At 48.4% G+C, this 14,192-nt stretch overlaps 6 protein-coding genes across 6 annotated transcripts; 3 read left to right on the top strand and 3 right to left on the bottom strand.

Annotated features, from left to right (window-relative positions):
• The first annotated feature begins 534 nt into the window (after positions 1-534).
• Positions 535-1,280, top strand: EI90DRAFT_3079754 (uncharacterized protein). The gene is made up of 4 exons (XM_039061850.1): positions 535-631; positions 764-837; positions 892-1,049; positions 1,145-1,280. The coding sequence occupies exons 2-4, from the start codon at positions 765-767 to the stop codon at positions 1,169-1,171; spliced, it is 258 nt and encodes an 85-aa protein (XP_038910454.1). The 5' UTR covers positions 535-631; position 764; the 3' UTR covers positions 1,172-1,280.
• A 715-nt stretch (positions 1,281-1,995) lies between these two features.
• Positions 1,996-4,004, bottom strand: EI90DRAFT_3079753 (uncharacterized protein). The gene is made up of 5 exons (XM_039061849.1): positions 3,272-4,004; positions 3,100-3,196; positions 2,783-2,904; positions 2,455-2,713; positions 1,996-2,380 (listed from the first exon to the last, which is right to left on the bottom strand). The coding sequence occupies exons 1-5, from the start codon at positions 3,800-3,802 to the stop codon at positions 2,349-2,351; spliced, it is 1,041 nt and encodes a 346-aa protein (XP_038910453.1). The 5' UTR covers positions 3,803-4,004; the 3' UTR covers positions 1,996-2,348.
• A 39-nt stretch (positions 4,005-4,043) lies between these two features.
• On the top strand, positions 4,044-7,795 carry EI90DRAFT_3292775 (uncharacterized protein). The gene is made up of 12 exons (XM_039067350.1): positions 4,044-4,251; positions 4,320-4,457; positions 4,517-5,399; positions 5,495-5,588; positions 5,658-5,712; positions 5,771-5,869; positions 5,935-6,043; positions 6,110-6,505; positions 6,585-6,699; positions 6,772-6,928; positions 7,015-7,178; positions 7,244-7,795. The coding sequence occupies exons 1-12, from the start codon at positions 4,159-4,161 to the stop codon at positions 7,608-7,610; spliced, it is 2,670 nt and encodes an 889-aa protein (XP_038910452.1). The 5' UTR covers positions 4,044-4,158; the 3' UTR covers positions 7,611-7,795.
• Positions 7,737-9,964, bottom strand: EI90DRAFT_3079749 (uncharacterized protein). Its single transcript, XM_039061848.1, has 3 exons — positions 9,714-9,964; positions 8,698-9,664; positions 7,737-8,641 (listed from the first exon to the last, which is right to left on the bottom strand). Exons 1-3 carry the CDS (start codon positions 9,794-9,796, stop codon positions 7,919-7,921), a joined length of 1,773 nt encoding a protein of 590 aa, XP_038910451.1. The 5' UTR covers positions 9,797-9,964; the 3' UTR covers positions 7,737-7,918.
• A 10-nt stretch (positions 9,965-9,974) lies between these two features.
• On the top strand, positions 9,975-11,195 carry EI90DRAFT_2585890 (uncharacterized protein). The gene is made up of 6 exons (XM_039053273.1): positions 9,975-10,302; positions 10,360-10,470; positions 10,522-10,657; positions 10,718-10,840; positions 10,890-11,046; positions 11,119-11,195. Exons 1-6 carry the CDS (start codon positions 10,246-10,248, stop codon positions 11,150-11,152), a joined length of 618 nt encoding a protein of 205 aa, XP_038910450.1. The 5' UTR covers positions 9,975-10,245; the 3' UTR covers positions 11,153-11,195.
• Positions 10,971-14,182, bottom strand: EI90DRAFT_3079745 (uncharacterized protein). The gene is made up of 18 exons (XM_039061847.1): positions 14,077-14,182; positions 13,998-14,017; positions 13,880-13,942; positions 13,784-13,818; positions 13,663-13,713; positions 13,497-13,610; positions 13,368-13,449; positions 12,979-13,316; positions 12,863-12,930; positions 12,768-12,807; positions 12,684-12,716; positions 12,578-12,634; positions 12,442-12,529; positions 12,312-12,386; positions 12,154-12,254; positions 12,016-12,100; positions 11,276-11,962; positions 10,971-11,195 (listed from the first exon to the last, which is right to left on the bottom strand). Exons 1-17 carry the CDS (start codon positions 14,163-14,165, stop codon positions 11,277-11,279), a joined length of 2,025 nt encoding a protein of 674 aa, XP_038910449.1. The 5' UTR covers positions 14,166-14,182; the 3' UTR covers positions 10,971-11,195; position 11,276.
• Positions 14,183-14,192: the final 10 nt, after the last annotated feature.

The raw sequence follows: 14,192 nt of genomic DNA, 5'->3' as shown, positions 1-14,192 counted from the left end.
CAGCTAAGCCATATCACAGGTTCGGACATGCAGATCAAGCCAGACAGAGAGAGCTGTCGGAAAAAGACCCTCCTATTCATGGCTCCTCTTGTGGCAGCGTAGGTAGGCCTCTATTACATAAGTAACAAATGAATGATTGACTACCACGCTTTTTTAGCTTTGCGCCCTTGTGTCTTGGTGGCATATTTTAGGCATTCTTGCAACTGATGTTCATCTTTCTCGAATTGGCACCCCATTGCTCAGAGCATATAGTTTCTCTTGAAAGCCGAGGGAGACCCTAGGAATGGCATTAGAATGCGTTATGCAACGATGGAAACAGAGACATAGGCGTCAACTTTGCGATTACCCAAAATGGGTTAATTTTTATTACTTGATTCCACGAGCACCAACATCGAGCAGTGCCTGCGTGGCAGCTCATACGCAACGTGTGGCATTTTTCTTTTCTTTTCAGTTGGTGAAGGACCTTGGAGTCGGTGGCATTGAAAGGTATCGTGAAGCGATGGAAACAAGCTCGAGGGCACGCATATATAATTTCGGATAGTCTGACCTCAGTGCACCTTCTTCACCGCGAAGTGGTGAAATCCTCATCGCGCGAAGTAGGTGTGTACCAAGCACAGAGCACTCAACGATCGTAAGTCCCTTTTCAACCACACTCGACGTATCGGAGCAAAGTTGACACCAGACTGGGCTTTCGATGCATCGACATTCCGTATGCGCGATATTCGACTTGTTGATACCAACCAATTCCGAACCTCGACCAAAGTATGAATAAAGAAGACCAGCTGGTTTGCAGTTGGTGCTGGAGGCCCGGGGGAGACCTGTACCTGGCTCGTTGTGGTGAGTACCCATACTGCTTAAGGTTTTTTTCTCAAGAGTTTAAAATGTGTCTAGGACATGTGCTCTGTGGGGAATGCCTCGATAACTGCCGATTGGATCCTGATGCGAGCATGAATTGCCCTTGCGGAAAGGTGGCACTGGCAAAGGATTTCTTGCGACTTCGATTCGATGATATCGGTGGCTATCGAAATACCGAAGCTGATAATGCGACAGTAAGTTTTTCGTAGTCCGGAGTGTTTCGACACTCAGCTCTGATGACCTTACTGAGGACTCTTTGGCAAACTTCCCCCCCCGTATTGGAAAACGGCGCTCATTTCCAGGTGCCCGGAACTGAACAAGTACTCAAGAAGTTTTGCTATATAATTATCATTGCAGTCTTGAGTGCTTTGTTAAGCAGGCTTGGACATTGGTGGGCCTAAGCTGTAGCTCATTTTTTTCCCTTAATTTTTCTGTCTCCATGGACATACGGACAATTGCCAGTGGCGGTGCAAGAACTCAAGGACCTTGCTACATGATTATCATGACAGTTTTTTAAGTAGGCTTAGACATTTGTTGCCCTAAGCTAGCTTATTTCTTTCCCTGTATCCAGTTCATTGGTATCGTGTCGAAATTTGATTTCCAATGACCCTTGTTCATCGCATGAAATCGCGAAAGTGTCCGGACGGTTTCGGCCCGGACAGGCTTGTGCAAACTGAAGAGAAGATTCAACCCAGACGCGCCACCCTGGAAGTTCCATGAGTTGTTGGATGCCGGCAGTGTCACCACCTGCATTTTTAGTGGTAGCTACGGGAATACTTGATGGACCATCGATGTTGGCGCGGTACAGCGGATTGCGCGGACAGCCAGAATTTCAGAACACAACAGTGGGAGCCGAGACGCCGTTCAGTGGAAAGCGTCTAGCTCGTGCAGTGGGAGTTGTCTACCAGGAGGATGTCAAGAAGCCTTTGAGTGCCTTTTCTCCGCGATCCGACTACACTTAGTAGTAGCACGACCGCGGTGCGCGCAGAGGTGATGAGTTGAGCCAGACAAAAGAGACGAATTAAAATGGCAGGGCTGGGCCGTCGGATATCTAACTCCCCACTTACAACAGTGACCACCGCTCAAGTGCACCAGCGTTATATACATCATGCCCGTGGCCGCTCATCTCAGGCCGGCGTACCGACAATAGAGCAGACTGATATACCCTGTTTCATAGTAATTACACCCGACCCGCCGAACCTAGCTATTCGACAAGATCTGAGCAGTACATTAAGCAAGGGAAACACATCAGTACTCGTGACAACAGTTGGCTATCCTCTGAAATCGAGAATAAAGAGGATAGAGGAATATTAAGATGGTTTGGATAAATATTCGTGTAAGATAGATGGGTAGGGATTTGGGGTATGTCCGAAGCCTTCACCTATAATAGGGGGGTGATGGCTTCAGGTGCACGTATACAAGAAGGAATCAATGGGTATCGGGACTAAAGATGGGAAAAGAAGAGTACACTGAATTGTGTCTCATCCTTCTCTTTACCAACACAATTTTGAGTGTTCACCAGAGCCTATAGAACAAGGACGTAACATCAACTGCTCGTCTCCGACATCGTCTTCCAAACCTTGAATCATCGCAACTTACCAAGCGTAGCCAACTGAGCAGCCCTCTCCCTGTCATCCGTTCTCTTCTGCTCCGTGGCCCTCAAAACCTGCAGATTCTTCTCTTTCACTTCCTCAGTCGTTTGTTTTGCATATTTTCTAGCATTTTCCAACCGTTCAACATTAGATCGCAGCTCGACTTGAGCCTTTTCGTACTGCGCTTTGATTTTTGCGAATTCAGCGGCTGTTCTTTGCTCGATGGCCACCGCTCTTGTGTGTTGCGACAAGGCTTTGGATTCTTCCTGGCGTTCCGATTAGTAGGAAGTGGAATCAGTGCGAGCAATTAGAAAGGGGAAGAAGAATGGCTATACCGTAACAGCGGATTTTTGAACTGATTGGAGTTTCTTTAATTCGTCGATGGCCGTCTGGAGCGCCCGATCCTGGGCTTTCGCTTCGGCTTTGATGATCTTGGCCATTTGCTTATTGTTTTTCCCTGTTGAACGTGTTAAGTAAGTAATCAAATTGATGTGAAACCAAGACCGAAGGGCGCATAATGGAAGTTGGTCAGGAGTCACGTTGACTGCCGTGAGGGCAAGTATGACGAAGTCACAAAAATGAATTTTAAATGTGGGTCCGATGCATGTCCCATGATGAAATGTGGTGGAGCGAAATGAGGCATGAAACTTACCCTCGGCTTTGAGAATTTTGGATTTGGTCTTTTCGTCAAGCTGGGCCTCGGCTGTAGCGGCACGTTCGTGCAACGTTCCAGTTCGCTCTGGGTGACGCTGTTGTGCAATAAACAATGTGCCAGTGGTTATTAAAGCCGGCCGGCATCTGATATAAGGAATAATTGTACCCACAGTAGTAGCAGCCCCATCGGCAAATGCACCAGTTGCGTGCCTCGACAAGTCTGCTTCGGGTTCAACAACAATAGGTTTGCTCTCGTCCACATTTTCAGGATAGGCGGAGAGTCCCTTCGCACTGCTTGTTGGGGATGTGGGAGAGGAAGTGTTAGCTGGTGGCTGAGCGGCCACATCAGTGGTAGCGGCAGCGGCGTTCGCAGGGGACTTCTCAACGAGAGATTCATCAGTGCTAGATGGAAGGGTTGGCGACGCTTTTACGTCCTCTGGAGGAGGAGAAGCAGGCATGGTCTCCAAGGGAGCAGCCGTCGAGGGTACATCCAAGATAAGAGCCTTTCCTTCATACTTTGGACTTGGGCCGTCTTGGGCGTGAATGACGGGGAGTTGTTGTGTCGAAGCCATTGCAGTGGGTGTCTCGTATGTGGAGAAGTACGCTGAGGTCCCTGTGTATGTGCGTGCGATGGAGAATCCTCCTGGTGTATTTGGACGAGCAGTGGAGGGGGTTGGAGGGAGGTCGTCTTGAACTTGCATCAGATGACGAGAGTGGAGTCGATTTTATAGGTGGTTTAATGAGGGTAAAAAGCGGAGAAATACGCAACTCAGAATACGATTGAAACGTTAAGAATGCGACAACAGAAGCTATATGTATTGAAGGGAACAGTGGAAAAACAAAACCAACCGACACCGCTCGATTGAGGTCAAACCGCACTGCCACCAAAAAACTCAATTCATCAGTGAGACGTCATTTGTCTCGACAGTTTCGGTCAAGTGACTCAGTTTGTGACACGCGGAGCGCGTCAGTCACAAAAGCGCGTCTTAGACTGAGATCATCCTTTCTCACATGTTCATCCATTCATTTCCTGAAACTTAGTCCTTACGCCTCAGCCATGACAACTCAAGATGATGAACCTATCAAGAAAGCGCCAAAGCCAATTCGGCGCTTGGAACAGTCGCTTATAAACAGGATTGCTGCTGGTGAAGTGAGTTATTGGAAAGAAGAAAAGATTTCAATAATACATTGCCATTCCAACACACGTTGTGTGCTTAGATTATTCAGCGCCCTTCATCAGCTCTCAAGGAACTCATCGAGAACGCGCTCGATGCTGGCGCGAAGCAGATACGCGTAACTGTCAAAGAAGGTGGTCTAAAACTTCTACAAATTCAGGACGACGGCTGTGGCATTCGAGTTGAGCCCTCTTGGTTGCTTTCTCGCTCACTTGTGTCAAGTAGTGACTCATAAATTAGAAAGCGGATCTCCCAATCCTCTGTGAACGCTACACAACATCCAAAATTTCTAAATTTTCCGATTTAGCTTCCATTCATACATATGGATTTCGTGGAGAGGCACTGGCCTCGATATCGCATGTTGCTCACTTGACGGTGACGACGAAAACAGAACTAGATCCCTGCGCATGGAGAGTTTCGTATAGCGATGGTCGTCCAGTATCAAGTTCGCCCTCTTCTTCTCAACCTCGTTCTTCTCAACTTCCTTCCGCTTCCTCTTCGTCGTCTTCACAGCCTGCACCATCCCAAGAAGACATAATAAATAATACAAACATCATAAAACCCTACGCCGGAACGAATGGTACGACTCTAACGGTCGAAGACCTCTTTTACAATACTCCCACTCGATTATCAGCTTTACGCTCCTCATCCTCTTCCGTTTCTGAAGAGTATGGAAGGATATTGGATGTTGTAATGAGGTATGCAGTTCATAATCCGAATGTTGGGTTCAGTTGCAAAAAAGGTGCAGGCGGAGTAGGGAGTGTGCCGGATATTAGTACGCCAGGGGAAGGTACGAGTGGGAGTGGAAGAAGTGCCAGTGTCGAGGGTGCGATCAAGTTGGTTTATGGAGGGAATGTGGGGAGGGAGTTGATGCATGTTAAGACGTCTTCTGAGGATGGAGACAAGTCTTCGAGGAAGAGAAAGAGGAGTGGCGATGCCGGTGGTGATGAGGAGGACGGGGATGGAGGCGAGGAAGAGGAAGGAGAAGATGATATGATGAGGGACACTGGAGACGAAGATGACCTTCCACCTCTTAAAAGCCGGACAACCTGGTCCGCCGAAATTTACGCAACAAGCGTCAACTATCATTCCAAAAAGATAACCTTTCTCTTATTCATTAATCGTACGTACAAGCTTCCCCCAGCTGCGAAAGGCGGACGAATAACCTGATGAACGGTTAACTTTTATTATTTTGGTGTCTCGTCTGGTGATACATAGATCGCTTGGTAGAGTCGACACGTATCAAGCGAGCTGTTGAAGCTGTTTATGCATCCATACTCCAGAAGGGGTCATATCCGTTTGTCTACCTGAGGTAAGGTTGTCTCTATATCCTTTAACAGCCCCTTCAATTCTGCATCATCTGAATTTTTCTTGGATACAGTCTGGAAATTGACCCAGCAAGTGTGGACGTGAACGTTCACCCAACAAAACGAGAGGTTTGTTCATAGTCATGAGATTTCGCTTTAGTCGATGTATTCATGACAAAGTATTTAGGTCCATTTCTTAGATGAGGATAAGATTACAGAAGCAGTGATGGATAAACTTCAAGCAGCGCTCACCGTAAGAAATGATTCTAGGACGTTCGAGTATCAGGTGCGAGTACTTCAATATCGCTCACGAACGTTGTGGGTTGAGATATGCGTTGATCGGTTTGACAGACCCTCCTTACAAGAGGAGGAAGGGATGTGGATGGAGTCCAACAACTTCAGCTTCGTGATCGTGGTCCAAAATTCCGCATGCAGGATGAGGAAGAGCAACGAGAACAAAGTAAAGTCCACCGGTAGAATACGACGGTTCTTGCTTCTTTAACACTATCAACAACGACCTACTTAGTATCCTCGCCTTTGAAGACTCCCGCTTCGAAACCGTACCCACATCATAAAGTCCGAGGCGTTACAGCTCAAGATCGCACTTTGGATTCCATGTTCCTCCCAACTTCCCATCCCTCGCATCAATCCCAGACTCCAGCTAAACCCACTCCTTCATCTTCATCATCCGCCGCTGTCGCCTCAAGTCAGAGCAAAGGCACTCCTCGAGATATCGACGCGGATTCATCAGAGGAAGATGATAACGAAGATCCACTTCTGGAGGACGTAGTGACTCAAACTCAGAATACAACTAGAGGAAGGACTGGGAAGGAACGAGAAATGGTGAGGATCCAAGATTCGAAGTGTTTCCTGCAGAGCGTCATGGAGATGAGGGCAGAGATTAAGAAGGCAGGACATGAACGTAGGTTATTCTCTTTCCGTCCCTTTATATCGTATCAGCTCACCAATCTGTGGAACGGGACGGCGAATTAACTTGATAGGTCTACATGATATATTATCCAATCACACGCCGGTCGGTATCGTAGATTTGGAACGATGTCTCGCTCTCATTCAGCACACAACGAATTTATACATGGTCGATTATGGGGCCTTGTCGTGAGTTGAAAAAAATCGACAACTCCGTCCCTGACCAACTAGCTGATATCATGTTGCTCATACGATCGACAGAGAAGAATTGTTCTATCAACTTGGCGTACGCCAATTCGGGGACTTTGGAAAGCTACTCCTCGAACCACCTCCAGAAGTTCAGACGCTCATTCAGCTTGCTGTTGATTGCGAGACCACAGTCGAGAAAAGTGGAATGACAAAAGAACAAGTTGTTCAGGTCCGTTGCTTTCGATTGCATCAACCCCATACTTCGATTGTCTAACGTTCTCTGATATTTCAACGAAAAAAAAAAAAAAACCTTAGGCCATCGTTGGACTTTTGATGGATCAGCGAGAAATGCTCCAAGAATATTTCTCGCTTATCATCAATGAGAAAGGATTGTTGGAGAGTATACCCATGTTACTGAAAGATTACACTCCCAATTTGGACCGTTTACCTTCCTTTTTGATGCGACTCGGTCCACAGGTATGCTTGCTTCTGCTCATTCATTATGACTCTCTCACTGATTGGTAACTCCCCCCTTCCAATAGATAAATTGGACGTCCGAAAAGGACTGCTTCGAGACTTTCCTCCGCGAACTAGCGTTCTTCTATTCGGCGGGTTTCGCTCCTCCCCCTCCAGCTTCTTCCTCTCCATCATCAGCCGATAATATGGACGTGGATGGCGGTCATGGGGATGGTGGAAGCGATGATCTGATGCAGGAAGAAAAGGCGGAACGATGGCAGATTGAACATGTTTTGATGCCCGCGATCAGGGATTATCTGATTCCACCAAAGAGCTTACTGGGTTCAGTGGGACCACAGGGTGTGAAAGGGAAAATGGGTGACGTTCAAAGTGGGAGCGCGGTGGTTCAGGTGGCCAGTTTGCCTGACCTCTACCGGGTATTTGAGAGATGTTAATATTGAAGATTGATTGTTGCCTTCACCCGAATGAAGCGTCATCTCGCTAGAACATGAAACACAGCATATGTAGATGGAATATTGCAGCTGCGTGATACCTGGTGTTTGGTGGAACCTTCGGTAGCTTGGGACTGCCAGTGATACTTGGTATTAAATCGGCTATTGGTGTGATGGAATAATGGTATACATTGGTATGCGTATATTGTGTCAATGCGCCCATGCAGGCGAGCAATGGAAGAGATCAGGAAAACGAGTGAAACTATCATAAAAGGGATACCGAAATAATAGGACGCGCATGTAAATGAAAATTATATACGAGACACAGTCGACCCTTTCTTCCCTCGCACACGTTCAGGTTTCGGCGAAATGGCGCCTGGGTGCCCAATCTTACTGGCAACATTCTTGAACCATCCAGATCCGGATCCAGAAGAGGATTGTATACTGCTTGACTGGCTTCCTTCTTGTTGATGCGGAAGGATATGTGGTGTGCGTTTTCGCAGTTTGCTCATGGACGACGTCGGGTGGATGCTATCCGAAGGTGCCGCTTCGCCGAGGGCCAGTAGGTTCACTTTCGATCCTCCAAGGGTTTCATTATCGCTTATGAGATCCCAGTCTTCCCGAGTGGGGCTGGAGGATGGGACTTGGAGGGATAGATGCAAATTGTCAATAGAAGATGTGCTGGCCGTTCGCTTAGCCAATATGGCCCTGTTTAGATCTGCCGAAGCAAGACGATGGTGATGTAGGGGATGTGCAATGTGATCCAGCATTTCGTCGACCCATGATGGCAGCCTGTGCTCGCCGTTTGGTTCACCGCGAAGTTGTGACTGCGGTGGTGGCGGTGGTGGCGCAGAATGAGGAGTGGGGGGTATGGTGGGATACTTCACACTCAACGAGTGATTTGGAGCAAGAGGCCCAGAATTCCTTACCTCTGAAAGGGGGGATGGACGAGGAGCATAGAAAGCAGCGAGCCGCTTGTTCACTGCTGCCCTGTCTTGAACGAACGTCGTGTCTGTGACAGGAACGGACAGACGCTTTTTGCTTGTATTTTTCCATCGATTTACTGTTGACGGTGGAACGCTGAGCCCACGGCCTGCAGCCCTGGCGTTCTCGTCCGGGGTGGTCGAGGAAGTGAGGAAGCCAGGTTGTGTAGAGTAAGAAGCTTGGGAAGTGGGGGTTTGGTAGGAGCGTAGGGGCTTCTACGCGTGCGATTTAGCTTAATGAGTGTGGATTGCACCGTTGCCGCGTGCTCGTTGCTGTGATTTTGAGGCAACGACGTGCCTGTTGGGCGTGGCTGTGGTCGCGAAGTTCGGGTAGTGATCTCTAAAAACACTTGAGCTCTACTTATGGTTGCCCGAAGGGCCCTTTCCGCGTCTTGAGGAGATGTACTGGACTTGGACTCCCTAGCCCGGTTCGCTTCCAGGATCCTCGCACGCGATTGCACCTTCCCACGCACCTGCATTAGGTTGCCCTTAGAGGCGGCTTCATGTGCAATGCTGCATTCGAGTTTCTCTCGAAGCTCCCGTACAGCCTCTTTCTCCCTCTCGAATAAGGAGAGGGAGACAGAGTCAGTGCCGATGACGCCTTCCCGATCCTTCACCAATGCCTCGGCAGCAAGCGCTTTAACTTTCCAGTCAGCAAGTCTAGTTTCTAGTACATTTATTTGGACGAGAAGCTGTGTGTTGACTTTCTGGGTTGCACGAATCTGAGCGGCAAGATCGACAATAGCGTGTTCGGGACGGTTATAATGAGGTGTCGGTATAAGGTGATGCGGTCGAGGACTGGGTATTCGATAGGTGGTGGGAACGGAATGATCGGGAGGGGGTTGGAGTGCTTGAGGCGTTGTCGGAAGGGTATTCGAAACTGGAGAGGCGGTCAGGTCAGAGGTGGCGGCGCCAATTTGAGTTGGAGTGTGCAACAGAAGAGAGGACGCGTAAGAGAGATCACGAGGTTGTTCTTCATGAAGTTGAGCAAGCTGGGGATATTTCTGCAACACAAGGTAACGCCTCGCAGCAGCTTGGACTTTTTCAATTGACTTGAATGCACGACGGGCGGCACTGACTAGCGTGTTAGGTTTGAGCATTAAGTATTCCCCAAAATACTCACATGCCACGCAATGGTCCCGCGGGGTGCGCTGCCGCTTCTAGGACCTCTGTGCTTTCAACGACGCCATACAAGGGCTTGGGCATATTTTATTACCCGATGTGTTTCCCCGGAACGATGAGCCACGTCGGTGCCTCCGAATTGTGACCCAGAGGACAAGCCAATGCGAGTATAAAAGCCCTGGGGAGAGACGGCGTGGCGGCCGCGAACTCGAATTTTAAGCTGTGCGTCTTAGCCGGACGCTGGCAGGTCCACCAACTTTGCTTCCGAAGACACGCGTTCAGGGCGCGATTCCAGCTGCGATCCAGTACTCACAAAGTTAGAATTGAAATGCAGACACCCAATGACAAAAACGAGCCTCGCACTGACAGCGTTAGCACTACGGGATCGTCTGCCCAAACCACAAATGTTACGGCCACGAACCCAACAGATGTTGCGGCCGATCTGGTGAAAGTGTACTCACCTCCACCCCTTTCCACATTGCCAGGTGGGCGTCGACCAGGATCTATGAGACGCTTATAACTTATGGAATCCGATGCGCAAAGCCGATATACCGGACGAGGAGTTCGAGCCTACAACTGCGGAGCTGAAGGTGCGATATTGAAGAGAGCATCGATCTTCCAGTGCCTCTATTCATGTGGTCCGACAGGCAGCATATGCATCCCAGCAGAGACGCGTGGTTGCTCTGACAAATGCACCCCTTAAGACGCAAGCAATGAAGAAGCGGGATGAGGAGGCACGTCTCAGTCGGTGGCCTACGGTTAGTCATCTTCAATCATGAATCATTCAAAGGTGCTGATCTTCCCTACAGACAAAGATACGGATAAAATTCCCCAACCAACTCATTCTGGAGAGGTCATTCCCATCCACAGAAAAAATAAAATCTGTCTATCAATTCGTTCGCAGTTCACTCATTGAGGAAGCACAATCGGATAAATTCATACTTTGTGAGCCTATCACATTCATCTCTTGGTGTTCCGCGATTTTAACTCTGTGTTTCTACCAAGATCAGCCACCTAAACGAGAATTAAAAGTTTCTGACCCAGAAGTGAGACTACAATCATTAGCACAATTAGATCTTGCCCCGTCATCCTTATTGCTAATCAAATTCCAGACCGATGGCTACAATGGTGAGGTCTTCTTGTTCGCTACTTCTATCCTGCTTACGGTCATATGCAGATCCGATACGTCCCCCACCTCTTCTCTCACGACTTCTTGAACAATCGGTCCCACTCCCCACTCCAAAAAGAGAACAAGAGCCTCCATCTTCATCTTCCTCAAAGATGGGCCCCCTCGCCTCTAGCTTGGGAAAGAAGATTCCAAAATGGTTTAAAAAGTAACTTGGATATTCTCTTCATCTTTTCGCCCACGACTCTTCATGTATCGTAACTTGGTACGCTTGTCGTAGATTGAGAAAAAAGTGCTTTTCCGGACACGATTAACGCGCACACGGGTGGCTCAAACCCAATGCAACATTGATTGTTGCTACATGAGGACAAACATCGGGCAGCCGGCCGTCACTGCAACGTTAGGTAAGAGCAACAGTGGTCTATAACTTAGCGTACGTTATCTCAGTGCCTTGGAGGATGAGGAGGGCGTAGGTGGCCCCGGGGAGAAATATTTGGCAATCCCATCTTTGGCTGCTTTTCGGCCACCAGCTGAGTGAGACTCCTTACGCGGTTTCTTCGTCGAGGGCCTATCGGGGTAGACCTCCCTCGATGCCATGCTTGTACGACTCGGGCTCAAATCATGGTCCTCTCGAGCTAAATCTTGCGCGAAATGGAAATCCTCATGCTCCATCTTCAAGGATGCCATCGCATCCCGATCGTCGAGACCCTCCCTCGAGTCGCTTGGCAATGAAATTCGTCTGGAACAACGAGAGCAAACGAAGGAGTTGCTGTCACTAGAACCAGCAGCTTCTTGTAGCTCCGGACTACTCTGATCTCTCGGTCTCCTTTTCAAACGGTCCTGACCTTCAGTGGGTTCGAGTTTCAGGAAAGCGACTAACGGAGAACCATCTCTTCGAGGTCTGGGAGCAGCTAGGAAACCCTTGATACTTCTCTGTCCAGTCTCCGCCGCCATCAGCCCACCAAACGAAACACCAATATTATGGATTTTTCCGGAACCCGATTTCTCCTTTTTGTCTTTTGTGAGAGCCTCCCACAATTTAAGCGCCACATTGCCAACATAAGTCGCCGTGAGGTTACGAGTATAAGGGAAAGGCGATTGTTTGGAGGCACGCCGCTCAGAGCCTACAATTTTAATCTATCAGAACACACGCAAGGGAGGTTTCCCCGATAACTACCTTGGGAGAAATGAACGGCGATAGTTTTCGGCCAGATTGTGGGTGTCACTTCTCTCGCATCGGCCAAACGAATAGCTAGCTCAGACTTCCCTCCACGTCAGTATCACTAAATAGGTCTGAAAGAACCATTGCACTCACCGAAAGCAAGCGAATCCATTGTTCCCCTTCATCAGGGTCGGTGAAAGCCGGCTGAATGTTCTTCGAAGCTAGCATACTCTTGGTTATCGTTCTTTCGGTCACTTTGTTGACATGCATGTCAGAAATCCTTATTTGAGTAGGGATCCTCTTGAGCTGACCTTCACTCCTGTCGATTCCTCTTAGGACTTGCCACACCCATATAGATTCTTCTCCATACATTCGTTGCATCTCATCTATAGAAGTCGCGAATCCACATACGGCCGGGAAACTCTTGAAAAGATGGCTTACTAAGTGAAATATGTTCTAGATCACCAACGGTCTCCGCATCCATGTCATCCGAAAGCGTCCGACCAAGCTTGCCACCAAGAAAGCGGATCTTCCGGGCAGTGACTAATTGTCCCTCGTAGCAAAATGAATATCTTACATTCTGGAATGGCATAGGCCTCCAATATCCAGGTATCGCTGCATTTCGGAGGATGGACTATTGCGGTCTCAACAGAAGCTCGGATGGTAGCATTGGACTGACCCACCTGCTGGTCTAATTTCTTATAGGAAGCGACGAGCTGCATGATCTATCAGCTCTGCCACTTCGAGAATTGTATGGTGAAGCATGCCTTTGCTAATGGCTTATTACGAGCGATTCCACAGCTCGTCCTGACAGAGTGGCCACCTCGAATCAGAGGCAACAAGAAGAAGAACGTGAACAAACGTGTAACCCAATTTCTCTTTTACTTCCGTCCTCATTTTGAGCATGATCTCTGCCCCTATGCCCAGAGCCTTTGAGGAATCAGGAATAGAACAATGTGAAGATCATGCCACACTAACTATATCATGCCATGTTACAGGGTGTTTGGATGTCGAGGCATTGGATTCATTCCTCATTACCTCAGGAAGTTCGGGTTGACCCTTGCGAGGAGAATTGGAAGGATTTACAATACTGCACTCTGGCTTCGAATCGGTAGGAGAGGTCGGTGACGACGGGACAATTGGAATTAGATTCCCTAATCCCTCGAAGGGATACGTCAACGGAGGTGGTGGTAGAGGAGTATCAAGTCCGTTAGGAGCCTCAGGAGGCACTTGCCCTAGGTACGGGTATCTCTCCAGAAGTATGTCCCTAACCGGAAGAGTAAGGCAAAAGAAACATTCATCAATAGACGCTTTTTCTGGAAATTGATGAGAAACTCATGAGAAACCTTGTTGGAGAATGATCTTACCAAGCTCGGCTCCAGGAGGAAGCCTCTCTCGATACACATCCACTATACGTTTAGACTCACGGCGGTAGTGGTCCAGAGAGACCTAGATCGAGAAATGAGAAGTAAACAGAGCCGAATGAAAGAATGTACTTTGTAATGTCGGGGATCAGGATTGTCATGATACGCTGGTTCACTGTCGCCTTCCTTGTAGGTCATAACATGTACCGCTACTAAATTTGGACATTTTTTCTTGGCCTCTTTGACCTGAAATTGGATGAGTTCGGCGGCATTATAAGCGAAAGCGCGTCATATGTACATTATCCATGCGTTTCACGCCATATGTTCGTGCGGGGTATGAGACAGCAATCTAGGGAACGTATATTCAGATTATTCACGAATCACCAACGCAGTACCGCAGATGTAAAAATTATTCTCACCAACGAATCCCACTGTAGGGCAGCGACCGGGGTCTCTGTATGATAGTTGGTTCGGAACACGTCGGGTGTGGTTCAAACACTGCACTCGCGTCTCACCTGGAGGAAGTCCAAGTCGGATTCGTTCACACGCAGCATAAAATGCATCGTTATCGCACAGGGCTTGCATGGGAACATTTAAGTGCCCCAAAAAATACTTCATACGTTGCGTACTCACTTACAACACGAAGAGGGTTGCTGCCCAATCTCATCTGATCAAAAAAGGTGCGATGACTGGGACACATGAAGACACCCACTAAACATGAGGTATATTCGATAGAAGATGCCGATATGTTATGGTTGGATTGAGATCCCACTCATCCTCCTCATCCTTGGCGGAATGCATCGCGGAGCCGAAGGAAGTCACGAGCTG

The sequence above is a fragment of the Cantharellus anzutake genome (genome assembly GCF_015039405.1).
Source record: "Cantharellus anzutake strain C23 chromosome Unknown EI90scaffold_81, whole genome shotgun sequence".
Taxonomy (NCBI): Eukaryota; Fungi; Basidiomycota; class Agaricomycetes; order Cantharellales; family Hydnaceae; genus Cantharellus; species Cantharellus anzutake.
The sequence above is the reverse complement of the archived record's forward strand: the minus strand, read 5'-3'. Positions and strand labels throughout refer to the sequence as shown.